This window comes from Alligator mississippiensis, chromosome 1 (genome assembly GCF_030867095.1).
Source record: "Alligator mississippiensis isolate rAllMis1 chromosome 1, rAllMis1, whole genome shotgun sequence".
Lineage (NCBI taxonomy): Eukaryota > Metazoa > Chordata > Crocodylia > Alligatoridae > Alligator > Alligator mississippiensis.
The window spans coordinates 322,614,654-322,640,474 of NC_081824.1; the positions used below are offsets into that span (position 1 = coordinate 322,614,654).

Below are 25,821 nucleotides of genomic sequence, written 5' to 3' on the forward strand. Positions count from 1 at the left end.
GACGGTATTACATGACAATAATGCACAATCCAGCTTAGAAGCAGGTCAGCTGTCATAGTACACATTTTTAATAAATGTATTGGGTATATTCTGTCAAGGACTAGTTTTTATACAGCATTTGAAAATCTTAACCTATTGTTGTGGTTCAGTGGTAAAATCCTTGTCTGCCACCCAGGAGACCCCAGGTTCAATTCGCGGATGCACATGTAACTACAGCGATTGAGGCACTGAACGTCTCGACTCAAACTGGCCTCTGAATAATGTCTCAATAGCCTAAATGGGGGATGGAAGGTACAGGCAAGCTTCGCTCCTCCATACTTGTGCCTAGGCATACATGTCAACAGTTCTGGTGACCTCTCATGCATGCACCATGATCCAGAAGGATTGACTGTTTCCTACTTTTGAAAAGCTTGCTGAAAGCAATATTAACAAGTTATGAAAGCTTCACAAACACTTTAAAGAAACTTCAGCCACATGGAAGTTCAGTTTATGGAAGACTGCCATTCCATTGATGAATCAAAGCAAAATCACATGATGATTGAAGGTGGATAAGGGTTTTCCCCTTGGAGAATACAAACTTAATATTCATCATCATTTTAAAATAATGAAAAAATATTAGGAACTACTCAGTGCAGCATACTCAATTCTAATGTCAGCTGAAGTTGTTCTTCTAGCTGAAGAATCCATTTGTTCTTTTTTCAAGGAAAGCATGAAGCTTGTGTGAATTACTGGTTTTACCTGAAAAAGTATGGAAAACATTAGTATCCTGTTACTTGGCAGAAACTAGAATATAAAACCATAGTTTGAAGTTCAAGAGTGAGTTTCCCTGATTTGTCTATTCTGAATTATTGCCCCGTGTTTGGGGAAAAATACTGAGTGTTGGAGCAATATTTTTAAACTAGCTAAATAATAGTATATTTTTTCAAGTGTGGCAGGACAGACTGTGAGATCAAGACAGGTTGAGAGGGGTCTATGGTCTAAACTGCTAATTCATCTAATTTATAAACTGATTCTGTGACTTTCACCAGTTACAAAATTTACCCTGAAAAGTCTCACTTTTGGCAGCTCGGTCTCCAGTCTGCTTTGGCATCAGCTAAGTAAATGTTCTGGTTGCTTGGTTCAGTAAAGAGATGTGAAGGAGGGTGTTCAGTTTTTACTGAAATATAAATATTGAGTCAAACTAGGTGTGTTGTGCAGATATCAGACCAGGATGTTGTAAATGAGTTCTGCCACTAATACCTGTCCTGGATCCTCACTTTTACTTTCACCTTGCTCCTCTTTTTTTGTCAGTTCTCTTAAATCTAATCCAGTGACCCTACATTTGCATCCACTCCATCTTTTCCTCTCCTTTCTATGCTCTGAAGCCAAAACTAAGGAATGGTGTGCTGACTCCATATTTTACAGAAAAGTACATTGATTTTTGTTTTTACAGTGTGCAAAAAATGGAGGCCTGTAGCATACTGAGAATATTGTACAAACAAGTATTGTTATCATAACACAAACTCAGATTAAGATTGACCAAATACTGTTATCAAGAACACCCATATCCTATCATATCCCCTTTGGCAACCTGTCTTCATCTCCCCTCTTACCACCACCCCCCCTTTTTTTTTTTAATGACTTCTCTAAAACTTGGCTAAAAACCCTTCTTCTGATTTCTAGTCTACATTTGATAGTGAATAGTTTGTATCCAGTGGATCTTGTAACAGTATGGCTTAGGTTAAATAGCAGTTTTCCCTGCCTCATACAACCTAGAGTAATGCAACCAGTTCTGGGTGCCACACTTCAGAAAGGATGTGGAGCATCTTGAGAGAGTCCAAAGGAGGGCCACATGCATGATTAGAGGTCGGGAGAGTAGGTCATACTAGGAGAGGCTGAAAGACTCGGGACTGTTCAGCCTGGAAAAAAGACGACTCAGAGGGGACTTGGTGGCAGCCTACAAGTATATTAGGGGTATACATCAGGGCCTAGGGAAACATCTGTTCACCAAGGCCCCCCAGAGGAAGACAAGATACAATGGATACAGGCTAATTGAAGATTGCTTCAGATTGGACATAAGGAAAAAACTTCTTTACAAGTTGAGTGCCAAGGGTCTAGAACAGACTCCCCACAGAGGTGGTACAGTCATCTACCCTGGACATCTTCAAAAAGCATCTTGATGCCCACTTTGCTAGGGTCTTGTGACCCCAGCAGTCTTTCCTGCCCAAGTGCAGGGGCTCAGCCTCAATGATCATGTAAGGTCCCATCCAGCCCCTAACATCTATGAAAACCTGGCAACACATTTGGAAAGTAATTAGAGCACCTTTCTATCTTCATTTTGCTAAGTTGCACCTGATCTCTCTGAATTTTTCCTCAGATAAGGGTCACCATTCCCCTAACCTATGCATTTCAGCTTATTCTCCCCCTGTGCCCCTCCCCCCAATTATCAACCTTGGCTTTCCCCAGTACTCTCTCTAAATGGGAACTTGCACAGTGATCTGCTTCCCTGAGTCTACTAGATATACCATGCCTCATGCACCATAGGAATATATTAGCTTTGTTCAGACACCTCACCCTGGTAGTTCATGGTAGGGATTGGCAACCTTTTCAGGCTCTGGGTTGAATTGATCCAGCTCAGGTCAGACGTAAGCCAGTGTGTGTAAGATGGGAGATGGGTGCTACGACCCAGCAGCTACATAAGGAAAGTGCTTACTGCCACTGCTTAAGGCTAGGGCCAGAAGTTATACATAAGCAGTTTAAGTGATCAGAAACCAGTTTAAACCTGTAACAGAACAGAAATTCAATGCACATAAACTACTTCTAAAATGGCTAAACCCAGTTTAAGATAAACCTGGTTGAATGTAGCATCAGACTTAACTGATTTAGGTCAAACCTGTTTCTAGAACTTCTGTCCCAGACCCCTTTGTGGTTTAAGTTAACTCAGTCCCCCTGCATCCCAGCATGTTTTACAGCCCTGGGCTGGGCTGTCTGCTCCAGTGGAGCAGGGTTGGCCCCACCCCTCTGCTTCCTAGCTGGAGCACTATCACTGCTCTGGCTGGCTGAGGTGGGAAACCCTGCTCCACAGTACTCCTTGCTGCTCAGCCAAGGAGCAGGGGACATGGCCAGACACCATTAGCCTGAAGGAAAGAAGAGGTGGTGGTAGTGGGAGGGTTAATCTCCCCTCCCTCCTGTGGGTGACCACAGTCAGGCTCTGCCTCTTTTCCTTCCACCCCCCTTGCTGCTGAAGCAGCAAGCATGGGGCATGGCTACAGCCCAGCCCCCAGCCTGAGGCAAAGGCAGGGAATCGCAGAGAAGCAGGGATCTCTAGAGGTCCTCTAGTATCTAGTCCAGCTGTGGCCAGACCATCCAGCACAAGCACTACAAGCATTGCATTTCTGGAATCAAAAGTGAATGTCTAGTCACTTGCTTTCCAGTTCAGTCTACGCAGGTTAGACTAACCTGCAAAGATTGAATAGATTCAGGCTCGCGGTATTTGAATGTCTGTACTTATCCTGGCTGCAGATGCTCTCCCTGCTGCCACCTGGAAAAGTGGCAGCAGCAGGTGCATCCCCCGGGCAGTTGCTGAGAAAAGTACAAGCAGTGGTATCTGGCTCTTAGCACCCACCTGCTTCTGACCTGAACTGGATCAGTCCAGCTGCTGAAGCCCCACATTCACAGGCTGGATTTAGCCTGTGGTCCCTAGGTGGCCGACCCCTGCTTTATGGTCATTTTTATAATTAATCAATGTGCCCTTCCTTACTCACCGTCTCTAAGAAATGGGAACTTGTAGCCAAGTTCTCATTTCCAAATACAAATCTCATTTAGTGTTGTTTCCTACATGTATGACTTAACTCTTCATATGAGTAGGGCATACCATTTCTATTGCTCCACATTATGAGGCTGAGTCTTCCTGTATAATAACCCAGTCCTGCTCCACAATGACATTATTCTCCAGCTTTCTCATTCACAAATTTCATAAATGTACCTCCATTTGTTTTATCAGGCACTATTGGAAACGGTAAACAGGATGGGACCCAAGCTGAATGCCTGAGGAGCATCACTGGAATAAAAGCTCTCCTGTCGGATCCACTCTCCTCAATTGATAGTCTTTCCCATAGCCAACTCCATATGCATCTTACAAAAACAGCATTAACCCTCATCTTCACCAATCAGCTAGTTTCCTATGAATACTGTAGCAAATGCTTTGCTTAAATCTCTAAGAGATTAGGTCCGCTGGACTTTCCTTATCTGAAGAAAATAATTTTTATCATAAAGCCATATTTTTTCTTTTTCAACTCCATGCCCTTGATTACTTTCCCTTCAGACCCTGGACAAGTGCTATAATGTAGCACCAAATATCCCTTGTAAAATAACCAAGTGGGAGGATACAGCCATTCAAGCTGTTTGCAGCACTACAAAGAGGGCTGAAAAATAGCACCTATTTCAAAAAGGAACTTCTCCACTTTGTACTGCTATGTATAAACACCTGTAGAGTTGTACATAGCCCTACCGGGGCCTCTAGGATGTCCAGCATCCCAGAGTCCTCTGCTCATCCTCCTGCTTCCAAGGGGGAAGGAGAGCAGCTGGCTCCCTGATCCTCTTCTCAGCAGTTATTTGGATCAAACAGGTTTATGCAATGCCTGACCCAGACCCCTTCCTGGTTTAAGTTAAATCAGAATCCCCCAGCATCCCAGATGTTTTGCAGCCCTGCGCTGGGCTGTCTGCTCCAGAGAACAGGGCTGGCCCCACCCCTCTGTTCCTTAGCCAGAGCACCAGTGGGGACTGCAGGCACAGCAGGTTCTGCCTGGCTTCTTCCTGCCCCACCCACTCTCGCTGTTCAAACAGGGATGCTCCCTCCCTCCCCTCTCCCACAGCATGGACTCCAGTCCCACAGACCCTAGCTGGCACGTGGTATGCTAGCTAATGCTGAGAGGTGTCTGTGTGCATCTCTCTCCAATTTCACTGGCACAAGCAGTGTCTGCTTAGGGCTTTTTTGGAGTTAATCAACAGGTCAGCTGGTAATGTTCCTCCCTTCCTTTCTTGCAAAAAGCTGTTTAAGAGCTTGAACTAATGAGAGAGGCTTTTGTTTTGTTGACAGGCTGATAAACACTGCATTATCAGCCCCCTGCCGGTAGGGCAGTGCAAAGCTTCGGTAGCTGATTCAATTCAGAGGAGATTCGGCCTGATTTGGCGGCCGAATCTGAATCAAATCAGGAGACTCATTAAAAAGTCCAAATTGAATCGAAAGCCTCCAAATCAATTTGCAGAGATTAGATGGCTTGCAGCAAGGCCTCATGCCCACACAAGGGGCTACCATCCCTGCTGTTTTTAGTCCACTCTGCCTTAACACACACAAGCGATATGAGTTTTGCTTTCAACAGTTTTGAGGTGCACTTTCACAGAAATCCCGGCACCTATTTCATTGAAACTTGGCAGGCTTCATGCCCTCAGAAGGAGCTACCATCCCTACTGTTTTCATCCAAAACCGCACAAAAATTGACAAAGTTATAGGTATTTTAGTGATTCATAGTCTATGGTCAAATCTCCAAATCAAATCAGGACAGTGATTCAAATCACCGAATCAAATCACTGTCCCTCCAAATCCAAAGCAAATACTTGCTGCTTCGCACAGGCCTACCTGCTGGCTACCCTGCCTGTCAAGTTTGCAGAGAGCATAAAGAAGCAGGGAGAGGGAGATTGAAAAGCTCAGTATCATCAACAGATGCATGCACTGCACCCCTTCCCCCCTCCTTTGCTTCAGAGTGCTAGCTCAGGATTGAGGTTTGGCAACACTCCTACCCCTTGAGCACCAAGCAGGAAAAAGCCTGAGCACGGTGAGCCTGAGCCACTCCCCTCCCCCCCACCCCAGCTCAGCACTGAAAAAGGGAAGGGGGGAGGGCTGCTTTAGCACCCCGCAGATTCTAGCCTGAGCCATTGCAGGCATTTGCCTGCATTTCCTCAGTCCAGACGGTGTCTGTATAGTTGCATACTGGTTCAACCTAATCAGGTTAGACTACTCTGCAAAGACTGAATCAATTTAGGCTCAGGCTTTTTGAATGTCTGTCCCTAGCCATCAACAACAAGGGCCTACTGTTGGCTCATATTTAGCTTATTGTCCACTTTATGTATGTATTTAAATGTATTTCAACTTTTCAGCAAGACTAAACTATAGCTAAAACTAACATTTATTTTAAAACTTTAGCCTTTCAAGGACCAACTAGGATATTGCTTAACGAGATGTAAAACTGTAAACTGACCGAACACCAATAATTCCTAATCATTAATATTACTGGGTCCTAACTACATAACCAATTCCCTAAATGTCCACCCTTCAATTTGTTAGATGTATTAACTTACATCCTCAGCTTGCATTTCCTGATATTGTTTGCTTTGTCTGTTATCTTTTATCCTGATTTCATAGTTTAACGTTCCTCAGATAAAATACTAAGATCTCACACCTTTCCTTCTATGGTTAAATTTAACAGATGTAGCTCTAGGTAGTCCTCAAAATAAGGCAGGTTTTCCAACCCTCGTCTCAATCTCCTGACTCTTCTCTGAACCCTAATTTATCACAATTATTTTTGAACTACTGATACATTGGACACCATATTCCATTAGTGGTCACATCACTACCATATAATATAGTTTTAAAAAGTACTGTATGAACTGAAGTGGAGCCAACCCTCCACCCCTCTCGATCTCATATGTTCATACTCACAATGAAGAAAACCACGTACAAACACATGCATCTTCCAGCTGGTGTAATCAAGGTGGAAGGGTTAATTTGCTGCTTAGTAGCATGGAACTTCTTTACTTTTATGAGAGCTGCTGACCCAGGACAAGAGGAAATTAATTTCTCTGACATACACTCTTGGAGGAAGTGTAAAATGCATCAGCACCATGAAAACCTAGCCTATGTTATTTAATCCTTCTCTTTTTTGAAAAAGTTAAGCTTATGTTGGGGGCGGGGGGTGAAGAAAGTATGTGACTCACTAATTACATTGTATACTGCATAGCAAGGGTGTCACTGAAACATGCGAAAAATTAGGTAGGAAGTGAATGCTAGATGGATTCTTATTTCATACCAACATCTAAAAACAAAGTTTCTAATTCCTAGTTTTTGGAAATGTCTCTTCCAAATCTACACTGAAAAGGTGCTATTAATCAATGATTCTTAGTTACGATTTTAGAAGAACTTGAATCCCTAGCACCCATCTAGAATGCAGTAAGTACTTCCTGCTATTCTATTGACCAGTGGGGTCTTAAGTATTTTCATTGTAGGGGATAGAGTCCCATGTTATAGGATTTGTGCTAATCAGCCCAGGGCTGGGAATTCCATCCCTCAACTCAGAGTTAATTCTACTAGAGATCAAGATGCCTCCAAAGCTAAGCATTTCAGCGCTCAGTCTCCCATGTAAATTCACTTCTAAACGTCTAATATGACTTTACGGCCAAAGATATGGCAGAGACCAATTTAATATCCTATTGAAGATAAATTTAAACCTGACTGGCATCACTCTAGCAACATTAAGTTTTCACTTTAGAAGTTATTGTCCCTTCATTCTATTTGTTCGAAGCAGCCTGTGTTCAAGGAAGATGTGTGTAGAACTGTAATAAAGAAGTCATCAAATCACAAACTAGAATGAGATTTTCAGATTCATCATTGTGCTCTTCAATCAAACATGACCTGTGCTTTAGAGTCTCTGTAATAATCTTTAGTTCTTCCTGTTTTAGGCCAAGCATTGAGATACTATGCTTTTACATTTCTGCCTAGCACTGCCTCTTTTGCATATTTCTTCTGTCAGTCACAAAGGCATTTCATTGCACTCCCTCACTATTCGCTCTCTTAGGCCCCTAGCACATTACACTTGAGAATATGTGATGAACCAGTTAATCACATACTGTTACTTGGCCACATGTGAAATCAATTAATGGACTTATAAAATGAGGAATAAGCCATAGAGTTCTTACACAAAAAATATGCATGGCAGGAGGTGCAACTGTGGGATTAACCATATCCCATCACACTTTACTGCCAGTGCCAGCGGGGAGCTTAAGCTGAGCTGAGCTCCCCCTGCAAGCTCCCACAGCTGGAAACCCAATGTCAATGGGTCTCCCAGCTGCAGGGGATCACCATGTGCATCCCCAGCTAGAAGTCCCATTAGCTGATCCAAGGTCCCAGGGAGTAGTCAGCTGATGGGGATCCCAGCTGTGTGTGGCACATGTGTGTGGAATGGCAGGAAACACAATGGTGGGGATCATGCGTCAGACCCCACGGCATCTGTACATCTGCCTGGGGCCTCACTGAATCATGCCTATACAGCTGTTCCCACATGCAGAATGAGTTCAGTGGCACTTGCAAGGGAGGCAGAAAGAAACCTAATTTTTCTTTCGCTCCAGTATTACTACTGGGCAGGCACTGGGTGCAGAAGCAACAGAATAGAGGGGGAGAAACCTGGGTTGTTATTCCTAACAAATCTTTGGATTCATTTTCTTGTTAGGCCAACAGGAAGAATTAACATTCACTAACTTTCTAAAAAACCTCTGGTTAAATTTGAGGCTCGTCTGTACAGGAAGTTATTGCACAGTTAGGAAGGGTAGGAACTTACAGCACACAGGCTACTATGCCCACATGTAGGAAGATACTTCAGAGGTCACAGGGCACACCAACAGTGGGGGGAGTTAGTATGGACTAACCCTAGACCAGATTTGGACCACAGAGACCCCTCCCCAGACTGGATCCATGCAACCGTGTTCGAGTGGCAGCGTGGGTCCAGGGGCATGCAGCTACACAGACCTGCGTTTGTGCAGTACAGAACCAAGGGACTGCATCCAGGAGCCACAAGCAAGCAGTGGCACAGCGCTCAGGCCTGGCAGCAGCAGGGAAATGCAGTTGTGCAGCAGCAGGAAGCCACATCCAGGCAGAGCTCCAAGCTGCCACATTACCCTAGCTCTGCACTGCATGAATGCAGCTCTGTGCCACATACCCTCAGCTCCCTGCTGCTGCGTGCCCCTGGCACTGTTGGCTGCCAGAGTCCTGAGCCATTGGACAGGGGCACAGAGCCAAGGCCATGGAGCAGCATGGAGTCATGTCCATGTAGTTGCACATCCCCAGCTCTGTACTGCTGCCCAATGGCATGGAACTCTAGCCAGTTGGCAGTGCCAGGGTGTGCAGAAGTGCAGAGCCTATGGCATGCACCAGTAGCCCAATGGACTACTGGTGGGCTGGATACAACAGTTCCATGGGCCAGATCTGACCTGCAGGCCATGTTTGACCCCTCTGGATTAGCTAGTTTTGAAGCGATTCTAGTTTACTTCACACTAATTTCTCTGTGTAGTCAAGGTTTACCAACTTTTTGATAGCAAACTCATAATCCCTACCAGGGTCCCTTTATTACTTGTTTTAATAAGAACTCCTTGCACAACATTCTTAGGAGAAAGATCTACCAGGTTTCCTTTTAGGAAGTGGGATTGTTCTTAGCACCACATTTAATCATGTGGTAAGGAATAGTTCTCACTTTGTTTTGGGAGTTTCATTATTTTTTCCTCTGCTGTCCGATCTCTTTTTGCCCCTACTTCTGGACCGAGAGGAACTTCGGCTTCTACTGTTACTGCGAGCACGGCTATGGCTTCTGCTGCGACTACGGCCTCGCCTTTTCTTCCCCCTACTGCGTGACCGCCTTCTTTCCCAGCTCCTTGATCTGCTGGACCGGCGCCTTTTCTTGCTTTTGCGACTACTCTTTTTCCTCTCTGACTCTCCATTTCTTCTGTAAGAACAATCCGGGCTGGGGCTGCTCCGTCTCCTTGACTTGCTGTAATAGTCCTCACGATTGCTAGTTCTGCTTCTCCTTTCAGAGTTTTTAGCCAACTGATTAGTCCGTTCTGGAGAAATATGTATGTCCCTGTTGGCTTCCCAGAACTCATTGTTTGGATTTCTGAATACATGAAGAAAGTTGCAATGTTTCCCTCTTGGACACTTTTGCCGTTCAAATAACCCTGCAGATTTATTATAAAATGAAGAATACTCATAATGGAATATGAAAGCAACAAAAACCTAAGTTTTAAAGGGGATGACTCAACTTTTTCATTAAACCCCATTTCAATGATTTGCTGCATTGAATCCATTTGATTTTTCCAATAAAAAGATAGATCAATTTGGGTTCCCTTTATACACCATCTAATTCACCTCTCTGACAGGGACAGACACAACCATACTTCATACTTTAATCTTAGCAATGGCACTTGCCCATCTCCATCTTAGAGCTTCAGTCTTCAGACATTTATTCATCTATACTTTTGTCCTGTATAGCATTTCACTGATTAGGATTCTAATTTGAAAGAAAAAGTTCAGAACAAATAAACACTGATTAAAATGCCCTAGTCATGCAAATTCCTCATAAAAAGGTTTTTCCCCCCCATTAATTTTAAGGTATGTTAATCTTCCTGTAGTAACCTAAATGACATCCTAAAATAGTTGCCTCCCCTTTTTAAGGGCATTCAGATGTTAAAGAGAGTCCAGAGGTGGGCAACAAAGATCATCAAGGGTTTGTAAAGCAAGTCATACAAAGAGAGGCTGAAGGAGCTAGGCACATTTAGCCTGCAGAAAAAGTACCGTACTTAAAAAGGACATGATAGCAGTCTTCAAATACCTGAAGGGCTGCCATAAAGAGGAGGGCAAGTACCTTTTCTCTCTTGCTGCAGAGAGGAGGATGTGGATCAATGGCTTGAAGTTGCAGCAAAATTAATTTATGTTGGATATCAGGAAAAACTTCTTCAGTTAGAATAGTGAGGCAGTGGAATAGACTGCCTAGGGAAGTTGTGGAGGTGTTCAAGAAGAGGTTGGACAGGCACTGGTCAAAGAGGATCTATATGTAGTTATGCATAAAGGATCTTGCCCCTCCACTAAGGGTCAGACCAACATATTTGGAGTCAGGAAGGAATTTTACCATGTGGTCAGACTGGTATAGACTATGGGAGTTTTTGCCTTCCTCTGTAGCAGGGGGCATGACCTAATTTCCTAATATCTTGAGCATATATTGACATTTTTTCATAGAAGCAGGATATTGGTGCCATGGTTTCCCTGCTTTACCTGTGGCAGGTTAGGGTGTTTGTGTTGTGTCAGGGTTGACAGTAGGGCTGTGCGAAGCTTCAGTCACCAATGCAGATGCAGCGCTATATCTGCAGGGCACCGCATGCTGTTTGGGAGCCGAGGCGGCTCCAGGTGTCAGCCAGAGCCTGGCACCATTCTGCCTTAGTGGCCCCAGCTCCCAGACAACACACAGAGCCCTGCCAAGCTGCGCTGCACCCATGTCATGGGGCAGCTGCCGCATGGGTGTCAGGTGAGTGGGGGGGGTGATCCCTGCAGCCCCACCCCGGGGCGGGGGGGGCTCTACCACAAGCCCTCAGAGGTGATCACCACTGCTACAGCCGGTGAATGTCAGCCTCTTTTTTCCCTTCCCCCCCTCAGTGCCAGGAGGCTGGGGCTAGGCAGGGCAGCTATGGGGGCTTTGAACCCTCCTTCAGGTAGTTGAAGGTTGCCATTAAATCCCCTCCCCCGCAGTCTTCTCTTCTCCAGACTAAATAAACCCAGTTCCCTCAGCCTCTCTTCAGAAGTCATGTGCCCCAGCCCCTGAACCATTTTCATTGCCTTCTGCTGGACTCTCCAATTTGTCCAAATGTTTTCTGAAGTGGGGGGGGGAGGGGGGGGCGGGCAAAACTGGACACAGTATTCCAGATGTGGCCTCACCAGTGCTGACTAAAAGGGAAGAATCACTTCACCTGATTTGCTGCCAACACTTATACTAATGCAGCTCGGTATGCTGTTAGCCTTTTTGGCTAGGGACAGACATTACACATTACACACTGGTTTAAGTGATCAGAAACTGGTTTAAACCTGTAACAGAACAGATGTTCAGTGCACATAAGGGTTTTAAAATGGCTGAGACTGGTTTTAAGATAAACCTGGTTGAATGTAGTATCAGACTTAATGAATTTGGATCAAACAGGTTTATGCAACGTCTGACCCAGACCCCTTCCTGGTTTAAGTTAAACCAGAGTCCTCCAGCATCCCAGATGCTTTGCAGTCTTGGGCTGGGCTGTCTGCTCCAGAGAACAGGGCTGGCCCTGCCTCTCTGTTCCCTAGCCAGAGCACCAGTGGCGACTGCAGGCACAGCAGGTTCTGCCTGGCTTCCCTCTGTCCCACCCCCCTCTCACTGCTCAAGCAGGGATCCTCCCCTCTCCCACAGCACGGACCTCAGCCCCACAGACCCTAGCTGGCACGTGGTATGTTAGCTAATGCGGAGGCATGTGCACATCTCCAATTTCACTGGCACAAGCAGTGTCCCCTTAAGGCTATTTGGAGCTAATCAACAAGTCAGCTGGTAATGTTCCTCCCTTCCTTCCTTGGAAAAAGCTGTTTAAGAAGAGCCTGAACTAATGAGAGAGGCTTTTGTTTTGTTGATGGGCTGATAAACACTGTGTTATCAGCCCCCTGCTGGCTCCCTTGCCTGTCAGGTTTGCAGACAGTTTGAAAAAGCAGGGAGAGAGAGACTGAAAAGCTCAGTATCATCAACAGATGCATGCGCTATACACCCCTCCTTTGCCTCAGAATGGTAGCCCAGTGCTGGGGTCTGGCAACACTCCCACCCCGAGCAGCCAGCAGGGAAAAGTCTGAGCAGGGTTCGCATTTACACACCTCTCTAATCAAAGCGTCCTGCCGGGGCTTGGCCACCCTTCCCCCTCAGCTCAGCACTGTACAGGGAAGGGATGGCTGCTCTAGCACCCCCAGCTTCTAGCCTAAGCCACTGCAGGCATGTGCCGGCATTTCCTCAGTCCAGAGGAAACGTCTGTACACTTGCATACCAGTTCAACCTAGCCAGGTTAGGCTAACCTGCAAAGATTGAATCAATTCAGGCTCAGGCTTTTTGAATGTCTGTCCCTAGCCATCAACAAGGGCCTACTGTTGGCTCATATTCAGCTTATAGTCCACTTTATGTATGTATTTAAACTTTTCAGCAAGACTAAACTATAGCTAAAACTAACATTTATTTTAAAACTTTAGCCTTTCAAAAGACCAACTAGGTTATAGCTTAATGAGATGTAAAACTGTAAACTGACCAAACATCAATAATTCCTAAATATTAATGTTGCTGGGTCCAAATTACATAGCCAATTTCCTAAATCCCGCCCCTCACTCAGTTTGTTAGATAATGTATCAACTTATATCTTCAGCTTGTATTTTCTGATATTGTTTGCTTTGTCTGTCATTTCTTATCCCCAAAAGGTACTGTTATTCCAATGTTAAGTAGATACTCAGCAGATTTAGAAGCAATGTTTATTCTTTCAGTTCTGTAATAAGCCTTTCAAGAATAAAAGACTTCCATAAGCAGTTATCCTAACATACCACAGATAGCAGTTTTCCACCTTGTCACTGGACAGAATTCACATTGAAGCTGTCGTCCTGCATACCAGCGTCCATTGAATGAAGTAAGGGCCTCCTGACAGTCTCTCTCTCTTTAAAGATAAAAAAAGCCACAGTTTGCAACATTGAGACACAATCCTTTAAACTTTTAAAGCTACATACCAATTTGGGGCTCTAACAATATGGGGATTAGTCACCTTGATTAAATATGGGGATTAGTCACCTTGATTAAATATGGCCAAAGTGGGTGTGTATCTACACAAGACCATTACTGTGGAGTTACCTAATTAACTCCACAGTAAAACATCACCGTCTATATGAGCAGTGCTAAAGGCCAGAGTAAACAAATTAACTGCCACAGATAGTACTGCCCAACACAAGTGCTACTGTACAGCAGTTACTTAAGTGCACTGAAACGGACATGTAGATGCCATCCAAGGCTGGCTGGGGTACATGGGTGCTACAGTGCAGGGCTGCCTGCTTGCTAGCCCCACAATGTAACACCCTTATGTCCCAGCCAGCCCCTCCTTACCATGCTAAGCCAGGCAAGAGCAGCTCCAGGCTGGCAGGCTGACTTCCCGGACCCCTTGGCAGCCATGGCTGTGCCTCCCTAGCTCAACATGCTGCAGACCCAGACACTTGTGTAAATGCTGCACCTGAGAGCAACAACTCTGATACAAACTGTGCCAGAGTTTAGCGTGCCCCATTAATATTCACATACAGACATGCCCACTGACATTCAAATTTACCTGAAATGAAACTATAAAGATTAAACCTTTTCAAATCCAGTAAAAGGACAAAGTTAAACATGTATTACTGTACTGCTTATGATCTAGAGTTTACTTGTCAATCTTCATAAAACTTCAAGACACTTACGACTGGTACTGAACATACACATTTCCCCTCAAGTGAGGCTCAAAGTTGCAACTGACCTAAAAAAAGAAGATGAAATATTAAAGTTAAGGTCTTCAGACAGCTACAATACTTAAAGCATATTTAGCTGTATTCACCCCTATTCATTATACGTGAATGTAAACATTTGAAAGCCAATTGCTTTCAAATATAGACCTAACAATACTCAATACTTACAATCTGGTTAAATAAAGGCTTGTAAGAGCTTCTGGTTTCTGTTGAACATTTAGACTAGTCTGCTTAGGTAACGTTGCAGTTTCTTTCTTCTCCCAATACAAGGGTAAGCAGCTCCCAGCATGTGCGCCAGGATGTGGCACGCAAAGGCATTTTTCTTGGCACATATGCCTCGGGGTGGACAGTGGGAAGGGGCCAGGGCTGTGCTGCCACAACTAGGATTTGGCCCCTTGTGGCTCCCCTGCCATCCACCCCTTGCACTCCAACATCTTACAAGTCGAGGTTGTGAGTATTTCTGGCATCCTGCCCAAAAACGTTGCTGATCCCTGCCCTAACATCTAGCTGGTTTTAATTAAACATATAAACATAGTCATAATTTCTCCATAGTCTGCTACTAAGGTTCTGTTTTAATTTCTGAAATAGCACTGTTGGTAGGCAACATTGCTATGTCACCACATAATTAATCCTCTGACAACATGGTGTTCTGTCCGGCTGGCCTCCAAGAACGCATCATTTCTACTAGAGGCGTTCAATACCAGCTGCACTTTTAAATAGCTAATAGCAGTTACTAAAATTCAACACTGGAAGTGCTACTAGGACTACTTGTTCATCATCTGACACCAGTAGCACTCACTGACAACAGAAACGGGAGAATGAATAATGAGAGAAAAACAAAGACAGCAACGAGTAACAGAACAGAAAAGGCTGGCTCTAAATGATTCTTTGTTAGACAAATGATATGAAATTCCAGAAAATTCTGTTGTGGAAACAACAAAAGCTGACTCACCTGAAGTGTACAAACTCAGGAAGCACAGTCCTTTAAGAAATACTGTCCAATTTGAAGTGATTGCTAAGCACGAATTGCGGATTTTGGAAGAGAATGCTCAGGCTATGTCTACACAGTGAGCCACTTTAAAACCTAACAGCACCAAGACAGCTGTGTCCCACATATGGATGTAGCTTTGCTAGCATAAATTTTTCCGTTTACACACCACTCCCCCGAATAACAGTAGCTCTGCGCCAAAACCTGCCTTCTGCGATCAAAGCTGTGTTCACATTTGGGAATCTGCTGTCAGAACTATGCTGCATAGGGAGGAGGGATCTCTTTACAACCCTAACTGACATGGATACACTGGATAAGCTCTGTAGTGTAAACAAAGCCTTATCTAAGAAGAAATAAAGATACTTTACAACAGGCATGGTTAACCCACCATATAAAAAGCATAACATTCAAATCGCCATTGCCACTCACCTAAACATTGCAGCTATGAGTAATCAGTATTTTTGTCAACACAAAAGTCTATGTTACTTGTTAAGGTCTCATAGAAGAAGAACTCATGGAAGGACAAGGATACAATTCAGTTTCTCCAACGCCACAACTGTTGCTTTAAGGGTGAGCAAGCTTGTCCTTCCAGCAAGCCTCAGCTTCTCTATGTGCCTTCCCACTTCCGCAACAAATGAAGCAGGGGTCCTCCCTACTGGATGGGCTTGCTTCACTAAACAAACCTCATTTATCCCCAAAAGCAGGATTAGTCTAGGCAATGAATGAGGTAGGGCTACCATGGTATAAATTATATGTGATCATTTACTTTAGTAATATAAAGCTTGATGAGGGAAGAGAGCTATGTTAAGCAAAAGAACACACAAGTGTTGGCCCAAGAACAAGTGGACGTGAACTGGCCATATATCAATTTAAGTAGGAAGCAAGAAGGAAGTTACCAGCTATCTGAGAAGTGTGCTTCTAGAACAGCCTTACACACAGCAATAAGAATAAGAAGCCTGACTGTTTCTCAAAACTGGATCAGCTTATGAAAGTCATGATACAGTTGCTTGTGATAACAGGGGACAGGATTCACTAACCCAGAAGGCCCCTTCCATGTTTAGATAGAAACAATGTATACACAGGTAACAAGCCTGTATTCCACAAACCACTCTAACTCATGTATTTCTTATCTTTCCAATGTCTAACATTACCACCTGGGGCTGGGGGGGTTAATGTAGCTTTAACATGTAATATTAGAACATGAGTAGCTAGATCTCTACACAGAACTTAACACAAAACACATAAAACAGCCCATTATTACTAGTGTTGAACTCTGACACTCAGGTTGGGAAACTAGTATTTAAATCTTATTTAGTTAGACCCCTAATTCCTGCCTCCCAACATGATACCCTCTCCCAGAAGCCTGGCCATTCAGATGACACTCAACAGAAAAAAAATGTTTCATTGTTATATGAAATTCTTTGAGCTTAGTCCTTGAACTAGTACACAACTGGTAAAAATTTCCAAGACTTCCCATAACAAACTCAGTATACAAGACTGATCAAAAGCTTAGTAAGAAGGGGTCAGTAAGACTGCTGAAGAAGGTAATTTTAGCTACACATGACAAGCCCATTATTTAAGAGAAATTATGGGCACAAGCATTATTTGAAGTATAATCCGCTATGACAGCAATGAAATTAGCTTACAAATGACCCGAGAGGTATGTATTTTGAGTTAATGAAACTGTATAATCTTTTGAATGCACATTAAACTAAGCTACGATGTATTCCACAATGGAAACACACACTAAAAAAGAGAGATTTATGTTAGAGTGACAATGATCTACACCCCAGGGAATTATGCACAGAAAAATTTAAGATTATGTATAAAAAATTCCAAATTATGCAAAATTATTTTGATTTGTTAAAAAAAGCCCAAAACAAAACAAATAATATAACACTATTTGAACTTTCTTTAGAAATATATGCAGGTACCTTATATGGTTGGGGAGTGAGTGGGGGGGGTATGGGTGTGTGTGGCATTTGTGGACTGGTGCAAGGTTTGTGGGGTAGATTGCAAAGGGGAAAGGGGGGGTGTGTAGTTTCTAGGTGGGTGAACCCATGAAACACCACCACACATCCCTTCCCCCCATGATGCACAGTCCCTGCCACCGCTGGCTCAGCAGCAGCCAGCAGCAGACCCTCAGGGTGCTCATGGCTGTGACAAGCAGAGCCCCCAGTGGCGCACGCCTCTGGATGAGTCCCAGGGCCTGCATGTGCTAGCATGGAGTTGGCCTTGCCCACTGACATACCTTCAAACCAGACCAGGCTGGCTGTGCCAACAAGTGGGACTTATGGCACTGCAGGTGAGAGCCACGTGTCATCGGGCCAGGCAGTGTTCGTGCCTCCATGTGCAGCTTCCCACTGCAGTGCTGGAAGCCCCACGTGGAGGCACGGAGCCAGCTGGCTTGGCCCAATGGCATATAGACTGGGAGCCATGCACCATTCGGTCACGTGGGCTCTGTGCCAAAACATGGGGCTTCCAGCACTCCAGCAGGAAGCCGCATGTAGAGGCAAGCAGAAGCCCACCCAGCCCAATAAGCATGTGATTCCGTGCCTCCATGTACAGCTTCCTGCCTGACCCAATGGCACACAGCTCCTGGTCCATGCGCTATGGGCCAGGCCAGCCCTCTATGTGGGGCTTCTAGCACTCCAGCAGGAAGCCACACATGGATGCATGGAGTCACATGCCATCAGGCTGGGCAGGCTCTGTGCTTCTACATACAGCTTCCTCCTGGAGTCCCAGAAGCCCCATGTGGAGGCATGGGGCCAGCCAACCTGACCTGGCAGCACATGGCTTATACCCACAAACCCCACAGCCACACACACACACACACACCCCCCCACGCCCACCCAAAAACCCCACGGCTCCACTCCCTCCCAGCTCCCCTTCCCACTTACCCAGCCATCCAGTCGCGCAGTTCTGTGCCTCCACATCACGGAAGTGGGAGGCACAGAGCCAACCACAGTTAAATTATGCAAAATTATGCAATTATGTACAGTCATGCCTTTTATGGGCAAAATTGTGTGGGAGGCATAATTACATCATTCCCCACGGTGCATAACTGTATTATTATTGCTTACCTTGAACTGAATAACCTTCCCAACACTCTTAAATTCAGGGAGTACATCTTCATAGAACTCCAAGAACTGCTGGTAGGTTTCCTCCTCACTGTACTCAAGACTTGCATCTGTATCATAGTCATCTCTTCTACACTGCTCCATCCCAAAGGTAATAAACATACCTCTAATGAGAAGTGTCTGACTAGATGTTGGGTAGTTATGTTTGCGGGAACACCTGCACATTTTTGATCAAAAAAAATAAACCCAAAAAACAAAAAAAACACCCAAAATACAATTAAACTTTCAGCAAAAGCTACACCTGCAAAATTGCCAACATTTTTTATTCCTAGATCTAGCAACAGCTCTAAATTACAAAAAAATATTTTTAAATGGGACCCAATCCATACTAGCCCCAAAGCCAGCGCTCAAGACTGGTATGGAGAGGCGCCCCATGCAGCTTGTGCCCCATGCACTACACGCAGAGCAGGAATGGCACATGTTGCACACGGCACAGGATGCTAGCATGGGGCGCACACTGCATACAGTGCTGTGCAAAACTGGCCCTGTACACTGGCTCCGGCATGGCCCACTCTAGCCCAGCAACCCTCACTGGTTACTATTCTGGAAGGAAAATGTCAAGTTTAAGTCTCTTACAGAATTAACGCTATGGCTCTTGTAAGGTATGAAGTCCCCATTATCCTTTAGACAATTAGATACTTTCTAATATTACTTTCTTCCTACTCGAAAGGAAATTCAGCCCCTAGTCTTATGGCTGTGGGAGTGCAAAATTTTACAAATGACTGCACTAAAATCAGACTTCCCTGTTACTGGCTGTAAAAGGAAAAATAGATTGTGTGTGTTGATGTTCATCTTCAAACTGTTCTCAGATGCTGCAACACAGGGCTCAACCAAAACAGCCTAAAATTCAATAAAACACCCCGGCTAGTTTCTGCACAAGAGAAGGACTTTACTCTGTTTTAAAGCCATGGGTTCAAATGCCCACCTATATTTTACTCAGGTCAAGAACTCTCCAAAGTATACTAGTGCTATGTTGGGCAGCATAGCACTGACAAGACGAACTACAATACAATGCACTCAAATTGTTACCTTTGCTAAACCAAATAGAAAAACAAATCAGAATATAGAGAAAGTTTATTATAAATAAAGTAGGCCGACCTGTTCAAGGTATAGGCATGTAATTATTACATCTATCACACCAGCAAACCTATCTAGTTTAGTACCTTATCTAAATGCTTTAGAGGAAGGCCCAAACACTGTAATGGATAACAACAGATTAGTCTACACATCTGAAAATGTCTTCCCAATCCCAAGCAGTTTGTTATTGACTTATACACTAGGGCAGGAGAATTTATAAATGATCTACTGTAAAAGCATAAGGAAAACAAATAAGTCTGTCCCAATAAGCTCTAAAAACTCAAGATCTAGACAGTGAATTCTACAAGTTGTTGCCTTTCCATTTATGTGACAACATAAAGCAGAACATCCCACTGGCCTCTTATGTACTATATTCATTTTGTATTTACATGGTGTCTGTCAGAAGAGGTCCAAGAAAATGCAATAAAGTATAATTCAAGGCACCTAAAGGTTTCAGAAGGAATGGCTAAAAGTTTAGATGAGAACCAGGCAGCTTTATTTTCCTTGTCTCTTAATACAAAAAGAAAACAATTCCCAGGTAGCAGCTTAAATGTTAAAACTGATGTTTGTACAATTCATAATAAACTCAGAACTTGTTATGACAAAAAGCTATGGATTATAAAGGCTTGAAAAACTGTATTTTGAGTAGTAAAACCATCATCTACAGTTGAAAGAGTTCAAGTAAGGAGACATGAGTAACAGGGACTCTCTACTTCCAGAATTTAGCCACTGTCAAGCATCAGAAGAAACTCTGCCAGATAAATCATCATCACACGACTGTCCATAATTGAATATGTTGTATCTCTCTCTAAAACATCCAATACAGAGAAAGGATATTTGATTAAACAGACTTTGTGGTTCTCAATGACTATATAAACAGTAAAAAGATACTTGAAAGTGACAATTGACCAATGACACTACATAATACCTTGCTTTTGTAACCCTTTATTTTGAGTGCAATGTATGCATATTAATTGGGGGAGGAAAGAGGAGAAGGAAGACAGCTTCCAATCTGTTTCCTCAGAGCTGCAACAACAGCAACTACATGTAGTCTTATGGAAAAATTATCAGTGCCAGTGCTTCTGCTGAATCAAAGTGAGTTAGATCAAAGTGAGAACAATAATATACTATTAGTAGTTCTAATAAAAAAAAAAATAGCCAATTTTGAAAATACATTAGTGTCAACATACAGCCCTATACAAAAAAGAATCCAATCCAAAAATAGTAAGAAAATTATTTGATCACGAACCCATAGTTTCATAGTAGCTAGGGTCAGGAGGGACCTGAACAGATCATCTAGCCTGACCCCAAAAGACATCCTGAAGAACCTGATTCCCCAAATGACATGATTCAATCAATATTCAAGCAGTTACCTGTCTCCAAATCTGCAGGCTCCTGTTTTAATATAGAAGGGACAATTAGCTCTATCTTTCTCTGTTCCTATGTTCTCTGGGGGTTCTGGATTATGCCACGTAGCACCATTTTCCAACTGCATAAAAACACCATGAAATACAATTACTTCAACAAAGCAAAAAATAGTAAAAAGCCAAGAATGCCAATTCAGTCCTTAGGTATTTTTAAATGATTACCTTTGACACAGAAAAACAAGCTAGAAACAAGGATCTGAAATGTCACTTTATTAAAATTCAAACGCTTCCAATCTAGCTGAAAAGGGCTCTTCTTGATAACTCATGAAAATGACTTCTGAAACTCTCAAAATTACACCAATGTGTGCCAAGACTGCCAGTGTAATATTCCAACTTGCTAGAGTCAAGGATGGTTTAAGCCTTTACAATAATAAGTAATTATAAATACTTGGCCCATGCATCTGATTTTTATCCTTGAAGAAGCTACAAACACAGACCTTTCTGGAATTTGGATAGATGTGCTGCACTAATGTAGTGAGCCGTGAGACCCTTCCAACATGGCGGAATCCTCAAGGAACAGAGCTGGATCAATGTGCAGTAATCCCAGGTTCAAGAAACTAAAACAAGGGCTAATGCCACTTTTACACACTCCACTCCCATGCTGCATAGAATGCATTTTTGGCAGGAACAAGACTGGAACCTTAAACATTTTCCTCACAACTGCCATGTAAAATATATAAATAAGTACCATGTACATAGATAGGAAAAGTGACATGAGGGGAAAGGTGAAGGTAAGGTAACTGTAAAGCAACTGTACAAAAAAGGGTATGCCAAATTAAAACTCAGGAATTTCCAAATCCTAGTCTCAGCATTCAGATTTTTGAAATTCAATAAGAAAGTTAGGTGCATTTTTTGACAAGAGGCAAAGCTGGAATTGCACTTAAAAAGAATATCACCTACGTTGATTAACCAGGCAATTTGGAAAGGGTGAGAAAGCAATACTCCTCACATTACATAAACTAAATATTTCAATAATTTGCCACTGGTGCTTAAGCCATGGTTAGCAATGACTGCCACTTTTTTTTAGGGGGAAATACTATTGGTGGTTTCATCAGTGGTGAAACTGACCAACCGAGCCCTTTATATTTTTTTAATGTAAAACTTACACACCATGTTTTATATATAAAGAAATGGCTACATATATTTTGTGATCCACATGATGACAACAGTCAAAGCAGTTTTCCATCCAGATTTTGCTATCATAAATTGAGCCCTCCTGCTAAATGTAATTAAGAATCCAATACTAGCTCTATTAGAGTAACAGCAGTTGACCAAAAATAGCTAGCTATAATGGAGTTTAATATTCAGAACTATTCAACGGTTTATTCAGAGCAAGAACCTTTCGAAGATAACTGCTGGGCTAAGTTAAAAATAGGTTAAGTTTTCTTTAAAGCCAGGGAAATGCTGAATGCAGGTATCATGATTTTCTTACTGTTAGGCTAGTTTGAGATCTGTGCTTCTCAACACACACAAGAAGCTCCCGCCCTATTTTAGGATATGTGTTCTCTCCTGATTCAGAGCACATTTATTCAAAAACTTACTATCTGCTAAAAAAATGAAGCGACCTGCCAGGCAGAAAAACTAACAGATTTATGTAGTATATTTAGTCACAAATACATAGTCATAGCTTGTATCCAGTGACAAAAATAGCAAAATCCTAGAGTCATTCTATATAGAAGTCTCCTATGCAACAAGCACTTAGAGCTGCAATGCTATCAAATGGCCAGAAATGTGTTTAATTCTATTTCAGCTAATAGATGCATTGTTTATGGCTAGGAGACACCATTTAACCACGTTAAATTGAGACAGTCACTAGCTTTTTCAGAGCACACGGACAGCTTGTTAAAAGACAAAAAACAGATGGTAACGAAGTCACTTTAGCTCTTTATTGGAAAGTCTCTGAACATACCTGACTTTCAGCTTGATCCAACATCTTCTGCACAGCTTCCTACAAATGGTGCAAACACAGGACTAGTGAAAACCCTGAAGACAGGTAACTCATCTGGTTTCTTTAGTTAAGAACCTAACTGGCAACACTTAATGATCATACAACTTGGCAGTTTACTTATAAAACTGAACATTTATAGTTGTTTACTTTGTGGTACCTCACACACTTTTGCAGTTAAAGGATACATCTTAGATGACTTCCAAGCAAGAGTTTTCTAATATCTAAACATTAGAGCACTTTAAAAAGCTACATTTGAAACAAGCAATGTTTTCTCTTTTTGCTGTCACTGAACTATGCTACTTTACACACTTAGACTTCCCTGGTACAAGGTTTTATAGGTATAAAGCTGAAATGGAATGGACAAGACAAGTGGCCATTCAAGTTTAAACTACATTTTCAATACTAATAAATACTGCAGACATTAAATTCTGGCTTTTCCTAGCTGCTACTCTCACATTTTGGCTTTGCCTAACTTCCTATCTGCTCATATGGATGCTGCCATTCTTACAACCATAGTAGAGCCTACACCATTTGACCAAACACCTGTCCACAGGATACCAGCCAGGGCTAACAAGCTAGATAACAGAACATATTGTTAGCTAGTAATTCATTCATGCTACTCAACAAAATAAATTGGCATTCCCCTTAATTTTAAGCACACCACACTATTCCTGCTTTCTGGGTCTCTTCCCTACTCTCTAATAGCTTGGGGAATTCACAGCTTACACGCCTTTTCCATCACTTGCTACCCCTTTACTTCACATTCCATTCTTCCTGTTCTACATTTCAGTCTCTCCCATCTTCACCTTGTAGGTTTTGTGTAACAGCTGTAGTAAAACATCATAGAAACTCTCACTCCAAGGAATGCTTTTGTAGTCAGTCAACACAGCACACAAATCCCACCCTAGCATATCAAGTGCTGACTACTAACTAAACCATGTCCAACCAACCCTCTTGGTTCCTTCTATTACCTTAATTCTTTCCATTAATTTGCATTAGACTTCTTCCATCTTTCTTGTCCCTTTCCTTCTCTCTTACTTTATTTTTCCAGTTGCCCTTGACCCAGATGATTATATTTGTACCTTGGTATCCCTTCCTCAGTTGAACCAGAAGGAGACTGATCTTACCTGTCAGTACTACTCCCCTGCTTTTACTGAAGGTGTAACAACATAACTAGCCTCTTCCGCTATTAAACTGAAATGTGAAAATTGCTGGCTCATTTCTGCCTCCCTGCTGGCATTACTTAGAGTAAAAGGAGTATTGGATCATGTTTTATCTCGGGTAAAGTTGGTGAGAATGAAACTGACTAGAATTTAATCAGTTTCCACCTTTTGCTGCTAAAAAAGCTGAAATGAAAGACAGAGACTCTAAAAAGTTGCGACCACCTTCCCCTCCATGAGAAGAAAGGGTCAACCCTAACTTTGTCACTTTGTAGGAAGAAATTCAGGACAGATCTTTGTCTGTAATCTAGGCAGATCCTCTAGCATTTTTAATGCAACTGTACAACTAATAGCACTTTTCCACATTGTTTTCTTCCATACCCCAGAATTTATGAAAAAAGATACATCCTGATGAATGAGTCAGGTAAAGAGGAGCTGTAACATCTTTTGATTAAAAAACACTGTTAAGGAACAGCAGCAATACAATTCTAGATCAGCACCAGGAACTTCCTTAAAAATAATTATACTAAGCTTGTTCAGATGTCTTATAAGGAACACTTCTAATACTAGGATAAATTGGTCTTTAATATATCACATGGTAAGCACGCACGTGAAAAATAGCACTGACAACAGACCTTCGTATTTGCCTGATGAAAATAATTACATAAGAGATAATTAGCTACACAATTAGCTGTACATTGCTACACAAACTAAAAGACTAATCTTATAGTAAATTAATTATCTTCTCCAGCATCATGGATTCAGATTACACTATTATGAATCCAAGATATATTTTCAGGTCTCAGAAAGAATTTGTTAATTAGAAATAAACAAATGGGGACTGGAAATACTTAGCAGATGCAAAAAGGCTAACTGGATTTTGACATTGGTACACAACTGCAGAATGTTACATGTGGTACTGTGAGAGGATATGCAGTGTGTTTATCCTCCCAATGCAGGAATCACCTCTCTCTCTCTTTTCTCCTGTTGTTTCTGCTCCTTCTCTTCTCTCTCTTTCCTCTGCTGTTCTTCCCATTCTTCTCTGATCTTTCTCTTCATAAAAAAAAGAAAGAGTGTTTATTTTCTTGTTAAAAGATTAAATAAATAAATGCTTTATGAAGTCTTTAAAAAAACATAATATTGTAAACGAATGAGAAGACCACAGATAAATCCAAAATCATCAACTCTGTTATGAGATGAAACTCTTGCTTTTTGTGTTCAGATATATAAAGGAAATCCAAAGCTTTGGGTATTTTTTTTTAAATCAATATAAAAAAAAAAAAAAAAAGAGAGAGATTACAAATTAAAAACAATCTACTTCAAGAACGCTTTGTCTACTCCAGTACCAAAACAGATATTAACAATTTCCCTTGGCTTTGGACGACACTATGGCACACTTAAAAATGGTCTTCAATTTATATTTCACCTCCTCCTCTTCTTGACGTCTTCTTGCTGCCTCTTCCTTTTCCTTCTTGATCTTAAACTCTTCTTGAGCCTTTTCTTCTCTCAACAACCACTCCTCGTGTAGTTTTTGCCTACCAATAAAATAGGAATCTAGTTATCAAAATTAATGTCTATAAATTTACACATTTTATCTATCATGCAAAATAGGTTTACTAAACTTGGTTTTACTCCTTTGAAGCAGAATATTAAAAAAAAAACACCTCTCAACGTATTTCCCCAAACATATAATTCTTCAATGCTGAAGTGCAATCGTCATTCTAGAAAAATACACAATTTGACCAATGTTTATTTTGTTGC

General features: G+C 42.4%; 1 protein-coding gene across 2 annotated transcripts in view; it reads right to left on the reverse strand.

Annotated features, from left to right (window-relative positions):
- Positions 1-45: 45 nt before the first annotated feature.
- Positions 46-25,821, reverse strand: part of ZRSR2 (zinc finger CCCH-type, RNA binding motif and serine/arginine rich 2) — a 31,279-nt gene continuing 5,503 nt past the window's right edge. The window contains exons 4-12 of one of the 2 annotated variants that reach the window (XM_059720903.1): positions 25,487-25,595; positions 25,027-25,113; positions 22,862-22,900; positions 20,899-21,014; positions 18,392-18,605; positions 14,276-14,331; positions 13,382-13,491; positions 9,498-9,975; positions 46-738 (exon numbers count right to left, since the gene is read on the reverse strand). In XM_059720903.1, the coding sequence (XP_059576886.1) occupies positions 735-738; positions 9,498-9,975; positions 13,382-13,491; positions 14,276-14,331; positions 18,392-18,605; positions 20,899-21,014; positions 22,862-22,900; positions 25,027-25,113; positions 25,487-25,595 (1,213 nt within the window). In that variant the 3' untranslated portion in view covers positions 46-734. Of the gene's footprint in view, positions 9,976-13,381; positions 13,492-14,275; positions 14,332-18,391; positions 18,606-20,898; positions 21,015-22,861; positions 22,901-25,026; positions 25,114-25,486; positions 25,596-25,821 lie in introns of both variants that reach the window. The other variant, XM_006261076.4, reaches the window with a different exon arrangement.